The 7,899-nt window shown below is 41.1% G+C and overlaps 1 protein-coding gene across 1 annotated transcript in view; it reads left to right on the forward strand.

Moving 5' to 3' along the window:
• Positions 1–1,423, forward strand: part of CAPRIN1 (cell cycle associated protein 1) — a gene marked incomplete at its 5' end in the record, with an annotated part of 20,900 nt that extends 19,477 nt beyond the window's left edge. Inside the window, one exon of the mRNA XM_009873392.1 lies at positions 663–1,423. Within this exon, the coding sequence (XP_009871694.1) occupies positions 663–727 (65 nt within the window). The remainder of the gene's footprint in view (positions 1–662) is intronic.
• Between the last annotated feature and the right edge of the window lie 6,476 nt (positions 1,424–7,899).

Here is a 7,899-nt window from a genome sequence, read left to right on the forward strand (position 1 = left end):
GGAGTAAGTTTACTTTCCTCTGGCCTCATAGCTGACCCTGCTTTGTAACAGTGGTTGGACTTGGAGAAACTCTTGAAGTCCCCCTCTGACTTGAACTATGCTGTGATCCTTTGAACTTGCGTTTGAAGTTTAGTTGACCATTGGATGAGGAATTCTTTGAAGAGAAGTTAAAAATTGCTTTTGACACTTCAAATGTAGCAGAACCGTTTAGCTGCCTTTTATTAACAAAAGTCATAGGAAAATTATTATTGAAAGGGAGATTCCCCAAGGGACCTACAATTCTAATACACTCTAAGTGTGAGCTACAAGAAGCCTCGCTTTTGGTGAAGGAAGAGAATAACGGAAGGTAAAACATGATTAAGTAGCTCACAGCTTCCTTTTTAAATATGGTAAACTGATTGGTGCCTTATACGATTGCAAAACTTTCACTTGAAGTGATCGCAACTTTGTAGTTTTGGGGAAAAAAACATTGGGATAGAGCTGAAAACTGCAGAGACAGGTTACGTACTGTTGAGTATTAATTTGAAGGAGCTTTTGGAACCATATGTAGTCTAGATGCACACCAGAGAATTCATAGGTGGTGGAGACCAGAGCTTTTAGGGTTGTTTAAAAATATAAATCTGACTTCATGCATAATTCAAACGGCTTTTTGTGTTTTCTAGGTCGTGGAGGGCCCCCAAGACCAAACAGAGGGATGCCTCAAATGAATGCTCAGCAAGTGAATTAAAGAAACGACATGAAACGCCAAAACCACACTGGCCAGTGTACTATACATGTTACCAGAAGAGTTATTATCTATTTGTTCTCCCTTACAGGAAGTTTGTTGTAAAGGGACTCTTTTCATTACCCATAATGACAGGACTACAGTTGCCAGCTTTATATTACCTGGATATTGAAAGAAACGAAACAACGTTTACTCTGCATGTTCTGTCCTAAGCATCATCTTGAGCCTTGCACATGAGATTCAGATTCCTCACCCTTGCTAAGAGTAAAGCAAAAAGGCATTTTTCAGGGTGATCCAATCTCCATGGTTAACTGAAGTGGCAAGAAAAAGCAAAGACTCGCTTCTGATGTTTTAAAGCGGTGTAACAAATTCGGATCAAAACCTGCAAATTTACTGCGGTGGCAGTTGACAAAACTTAAATGTTCCCGTGAAAGGATGGAAAAGGTGAAGTGTGGCTTGGTGGAGCAACTGCATTTCAGCTTTTTCATATTAAATTGAAGCACCGAACAGTTAAAAGATGCGTAGTGATGCATATTTCCCTAAATAGACATATAGGCTTATAGCCAGTTTTTGACAAAAGAAGCACCCTTAGCTGCAGCACTCCTTATCACCAGAGCCCTCTCTACTGTGGCTGAGGATTTAAGATCGCTTGCATAACTGCTAATGTACTTGTGTAATTACTTTTTTTAAAAAAAAAGGGGGGGGGGGAGCTCCGATTTGGCACTTGAACAAAATTTTGCGACAAATGTGAGATATAATCTGGACGGCCACTGTATATTTGATGTGAAGTATTTAGATATCTCTTTGAAACACTTTTAAGTTTCTTTGATAGCAATGACTTTTGTAAGGATTGGTATTCTCTATCATTCCTTATGACTTGCACATTGTCTGTCACTAATACTTGACCTTGCTGTATTATCACCTAAATAACTGATGCCGGTACTGATGGAAATCTCTAATGGATAATCATAACACTTTTGGTCACATGTCCTTTTGTCTTTCCTGCAGCCTTGAAGGTTTTAAGAAATCTCAAATGCCCGCTGCTGCTGCCCTTTTAATTGCTCTCTTTTGAAAAGCACCAAGTATGTGTCTGAATTGGTTTTCCCTTTTAAGGGAAATGACAGCCAGCAGTTACAGTTCTAATGGTATAAGCAAGACAAATAAAACATGTTTATAAAAATTGTATCCTGGAACACTGGTTTTCAACGACTGAAACATTTAATGTGATGGGGTGACATTTCATGAGGTTTTGGGTTGGTTTTTTACCCCTTGATAGATCTTGTTTTGCCTGAATAGATGTAAACCCTCCTCCTGTTTTTCTGATTTTACTCTAATAGCTGTAACTTCTGGGAAGCTTCTGTTTTTATGGACTTTTCCTTTTCACCAAGGCAGCAATGTATAAAAGAAATGGCATAAGACTGGGAGCTGGAAAATACCAAGTCTTATTCAAGTTTTACTGCATCCTTGTGGTAGAATCTTTGGAAAATCACTTGTGCCTACCTTTTGCGCACATGCACTCTCTCTGCAGTGGGGAGAATATAGTGATAGCTGCCTCCATCGAGGTGTTGGTAGTTCTGTTGCATTCTGTAGCACGTGCAAGAAGAAAAGTGCTATATCTGTTAAATATTGCTCATCAAATAATTCCTACCTGTGGAAAAATGAAATTGAGGAACAACTGTGTGTTAGTTAACCGTTAAATGCAGACCCAAAGGTTGTTTTCACTCAGAGGGTCGTTTCTACTTTGTATCACAACTGAACTTGCAGAACTCTTAGTCGGATGTTTTGACTTCATTGTGAAATAATCTGCAACTCCGTACGACCAGGTGGTGATATCACTTTTCCATGTTCTGTGTGAAGAGCACAAATGAGGAGGAGTGTTTTTGTGGAGAAAAGTGATAAGCTTGTGAAGACAATGTTGCACACCAGACATCTTGAAAGGGTGCTGATGGCTAGAAGCAGCAGTTTTAGCCAAGGCCTAGAAACATTCCGTACCAGTGTAACAATATCAACTGCAGTCCCCTGAGAAGTTGCTGTTCTGTGTCTTTTTTAGGAAGCTATTACTGAGATTATAGTCCCAACTGTTTTTTAACTGGAAAAAAAAAATAAAAAGACAAACCTTCTAATGTTGAACTGATGTAGGAAAACAGTAAATTCTTTAAAAAATATTTTATTTTTTTGTGCATCGGCTTTACTTTTTAAATGGTTGATAGAACACAAGCTTTTTCCATTGCACACCAAATGCTTCTTAACTAGCTAATTGTAGTTTGACAGTAAACTTGCAGCATACTGAATTAAAGGCCACTGAATGGATCAGAACATTCCACTTCAAAGCTTTTGGGTTTGCGGGTTTTTTTTCAACTGAAATTTCTTAATAAAACGTTGCATAGCTGAGAGGCCTCTTAATTGAGGTACAACTTTGTAAGCCTTTTCATGTATGAAAATGGTCTTTAGAGTAGCTGCTCTGCTGTATGCTGATAGAGGGAGATGTGTTATAATAATAACAACCGTAAAAAAAAGTACATAAGCTGTGTTTAATCTGGGAATTTGCACTGACTCCTTTAATCTCAATACCTGCGTCTAATAAACTGTACTGAAAAGTCGGCTCGAGTCACGGTACGGCACAGAGATCCTCGGGCTGGTTTTCTGACCTGTTCAGGGGAGCTTTTAAGTGTTTGCCTTCCAAATCCAGCACTCCTAGAGAGGTCTTTAGCACAAGATGATCTTTTGAAGAAAGCCCATTCTAAGAAGTAACAGGGCGGTTCCGGTTCTGTCGCGGAGCTTTGACGCCAGCGGGTGAGCTGCGGTTGTTTAGCTCAGGTGACTTAAGCCTGATGCCTGTGGTTGGGAAGTGTGAGTTGAGCATAAAAAAGTGCTACTTCTGAGCTGGCAGACACATCAGCTGCAGTCTTTGGTGGTTTCACCTGATTCTTCTGTGAAGTGGTATTTTGGGAGTATAACTGATGACTTTTGACTGCCTTCTTCCGGGTACAGCTCCTGTGAGGAGAGCCAGATCTTCTGTTTTGGCAAGGGCTTCGTTACCTCATCTTGCTGGGCTGTGATCACGTACAGCGGTCAGGCTTTGAGAGCAGACTTCTAGCTTCAGTGTCTTGCTTCCCCTTCAGTGCAAGGATTCATGAGTCAAGTCATTTACAAAGCGCTCAAATTTCCAGATGTTTCTACCTAATGTCACTGTGTCTGGGGAAACGTCAATCTTTCCTAGACATCCTGCAACTTAGTATTCAACTCGGAAATCATGAGCTGTCTCATGCCTTGGGTCAGCGTTGTCCTACAGTTTACTTCTGTTTTCTCCGTGTATACAAGATGTCTTTAAAACCAGTTCACCAGTACAACTTTCAGATTTAGCTGTGGTGGGTGTTGAGGATTTCACTTTACCCCAATTTTCTTTCCAAGATACTGATACAGATGTGAGGATATGAAAGAAAATTAAGAGTGCTCCTCATTAACCAGCCCCAGTAATAAGGCTGCCAGTCACATCTTAAAAAATGATCATCCCTCTTCTTGACTTGTGTGTGCGCACAACTATTGGAACAGATGCTTGTGGCTGGAGTTGAGGGTTGCAACTCTGTGAAGTAGACTGTGTATTTTAGTCTTTCAGATGAAAGGGTTTTAAGTGCTTGAGCTTGGCACCAAGTTCTACGGAGGGGGTGGGTGAGTGTTCTTTGTCACCGATTGACCAAAAAATCAGTGCCTCATCTCAAGTGCTTGCAGGATACAATCCTGAACAATAAAACTTTCCTTTTGAATTTAGATTATTTACTCTAAATCTAGACTTAAATATAGTTATTCTTTGGAACTTTACTGGAAACTGAAAATGGCGCAGAACTGCATAGGTTAATTCTGGTTTTCTCCAAATGACAAGATCTGTTAAAATTCTTTGTCCTATCACAATGTGAGCAGCCGAATGTTTGATTGGTCTTGTACTAGTCTTGGCTGTCTTGTGGTGAGTGGCAGAACTTAACAATAGGAGCTTTGACATGAATTTTGGGAAAATTCCCTTATTAACATCAACTTAGCATACCTGGTAGTCATGAAGAAGACTAATCACTTAAACCGTGTAGTGTGTTTCTGCTTGGCCAACTTTTTTTTCCAAAGGGAGGGAGATGGGCAAGGTCCTTCATCCTTCTGGTTTGTGAATGCTGCTTGTTTCTGCATTCAGATATTTTCCATCCTGGTCAGTATGTTTTCCAAGAGGAAAGGTTCTGTGCTTTTGTGAACTGCTCCACCTGGCTGCTGAGGGTTTGTTTGCATTCAAACTGTCTAATGTTAGAAGGACAGAAAACATGTGTGCTGTAGTAAACCATTAGAGAAACGTAACATCTCTTCCTCTGTTTGAAAGCAAGCTCCTGACGCTCATACACTTGTACAAAAACTTAAAAGAAGCGTCTTGGCTGTCTATTCCTATGGGTTTTTTGAAACTGAATGTTGAATTTTCGGTGTGGCATGGCAGAGTCTCTAATGAGAAACTCAGATTTTCTCAACTGTTTGTCTAAGGGAAGAGGTGCTATTCTATTAACCACTGTCTTAGGCTTTTTGAATATAATGTAATTAATTTGTGGCTCTGTAGACCTAGCCTTAATGGAGGGAAGAAAATGTGTTTTCTAAAATCCGCGTCCTAAAGCCAATTTGGGCGGTACTTACGAGAATTGTATTAGGAAAACTTCAGCTTGACATCTTGTTCTGAATTATGTTAGCAGTTATTAGCCCATCAATTTTAAAAGCTAGGTTCTGTTTTCCACTTTCTGACATTCATAAAATAATCAGATGGGCATAACTAGCTCAGTTCCAACTACGGTGGCTACTTCTCCTTTCTACAGAACGTGCTCAGATACCCAATAGTGGATTAAGAGTGCACCTGAAATTCTGGTATGGAGATAAGTTTTAGTGAATAGCCATTAATCTTTTAATAAATGAAAATGTATTTCCTTTTTTTGAAGCTATTAAATCTTAGAATAAATTTTAGTAATGCATCTGCCGTATAAAATAAGTCTTCAGAATTACATTTTAGTTAATTGTCAGATTTAAATTTTCTGATGGCCTTAAATATACCTGTATATATCTTTGCAGTTCTTTTAACTCAGCGTTTAAAACAAATTGGTCCATGGCTTGTGTAAACACTTGAAAAATAAATCTATTTAAATGTTTTATGTCCTTCCCTTTTAAGCAAATATTTTGTATCTAGACCCAAAGGAATTGTCTTGCTACACTTCTGTTGCATTGGTGGTTTTGTCTCAGTGACTGGGTTTACCTGGGTTCACCTCCTCAGCAAATACTGTTCTACAGCCTTTATGATTATCAGGTCAATACTTCTGTCATATTTTTGCTATATTTAAGTTTTAAAACTTAAATTTTTGTCCCAAAATACATCTGGTGGTATTAAACACATTTTTCCTATGATGTTGCCTGGTTTAAATACTTCATTATTCAAATGTTCGAGTTCAAAACTTTTTATTTTTTTGGCAGTATCAAAAGCTAAGAATAAATACATCTATGCAAGTAGCTTGGCTCAACTTTGGTATTGAAAGGTTAATGTTGCAGATTTTAGCTTACTAGGAATAGTTTTGCTGTCAGGTTTGAGAATAAATTCAGTGTTTCTGAAAACTTAGGATTTAAACCAGGTTGGATTGATAAATTGGTTTCTTGTTGCAGCCCACGGTTGGGCAACTTGAGATTTTGTACAGAAAACTTCCCAACAGCTGTGCTTTTTTTAAAGAGCAGAGCTTAGAAACATCACAGCTTACAAAATTTCCGTCTGTGGAGACATTCAAAACCCCCCTGGGCCCTGTCCTCCTCTGGCAGGGGGGTTGCACAGAATGATCTCCAGAGGTGCCTTCCAACCCCTGCCATGCCGTGATTCTGTGATAAACTACCTCGTGTTACTGGGAAGCAAGGTTCCTGACCTCTTTTGGGATTTCATAGTTTAGGATCAGATAATAACGTTATTTTTCTGTATCTGCACTCTGCTTTCTGCTGCCTTGTTTCGGCGGGAATACTGTGTATCCAAATGCCCTTTTTCATCCCCCTCCCCTCTCTTGACAGTACCCGAGGGCACCTAGTGACACGGAGCGTCTTTCTAAAATCCTTTGAGGTGTTTGCTCCAGTGGGGCTGAGTTTTGCAAGCAAGATTTACTTAGAACAAAAAAAAAATAATTTAAAAACCAAAATCAATGTTGCCATTGCGATCGATGTTTGGGTTTTCCCCTTTTCGCAGTCAGTTACGCTGATGGGGTGGGTCGGGCCTGTCCGTAACGTGGCTCCTCTCCACTTTCTGACCAAAACGGGGCCTGGGGACGGGCAGAGCTGGGTGTGCCCAGGCCGAGGGCAGCACGGCCGTGTCTTTTAACAACCCCCTTGGCAGCGGCTCCAGGAGACTCCTCGAGGAGCCTCTTCTAGCGAACAGCAACCGCACACCGGGGTAATCGCACATCAGAGAACCCTCAAACTGCAACTTCATACAGGCACGGCTGAGGCTTTGGTCAGGGTGTGTTTCCTCAACTCCACTGTGGCTTTCCAATGTGGAAAACTAGCTTAAATTCATCTCTTTAAAAAAGAAAAATGTATGTAATATAGCATCCTGGCCTACATCAGTAATAGTGTTACCAGGAGGAGCAGGGAGGTGATTGTCCCCCTGTACTTGACTCAGGTGAGGTTGCACCTCAAGTCCTGTGGTCGGTTTGGGGGCCCTAGGAGGGCACCTGTGGTACTAGAGCAAGTCAAAAGAAAACCCATGGAGCCGGTGAAGGGTCTGAGAAACATGTCTGATGAGGGAGCTGGGGCTGCAGGGAGCTGGGATTCAGCCTGGAGAAGAGGGGGCTGAGGGGAGACCTCACCGCTCTCTACAACTCCCTGACAGGAGGAGGCTGTAGTGAGGTGGGGTCGGTCTCTTCTCCCAGTGAACAAGTGATAGGACGAGAGGAAATGGCCCCGAATGGCGCCAGGGGTGGTTTAAATTGGATATTAGGGAGAATTTCATCGCAAGGGTTATCAGGCACTGCATCTGGTTGCCCAGGGCAGTGGAAGAGTCCTCGGCCCTGGAGATACCGAAGAGTCGTGTAGCCATAGTGCTCAGGAATACAGTTTAGGCGAGGACGTGTCTGTGTTAAATTAATAGTTGGACACGATCTTTAAGGGCTTTTCCCGATTTAGGCGAGTGTGCG

This window comes from Apaloderma vittatum, unplaced genomic scaffold, assembly GCF_000703405.1.
Source record: "Apaloderma vittatum isolate BGI_N311 unplaced genomic scaffold, ASM70340v1 scaffold11597, whole genome shotgun sequence".
NCBI lineage: Eukaryota > Metazoa > Chordata > Aves > Trogoniformes > Trogonidae > Apaloderma > Apaloderma vittatum.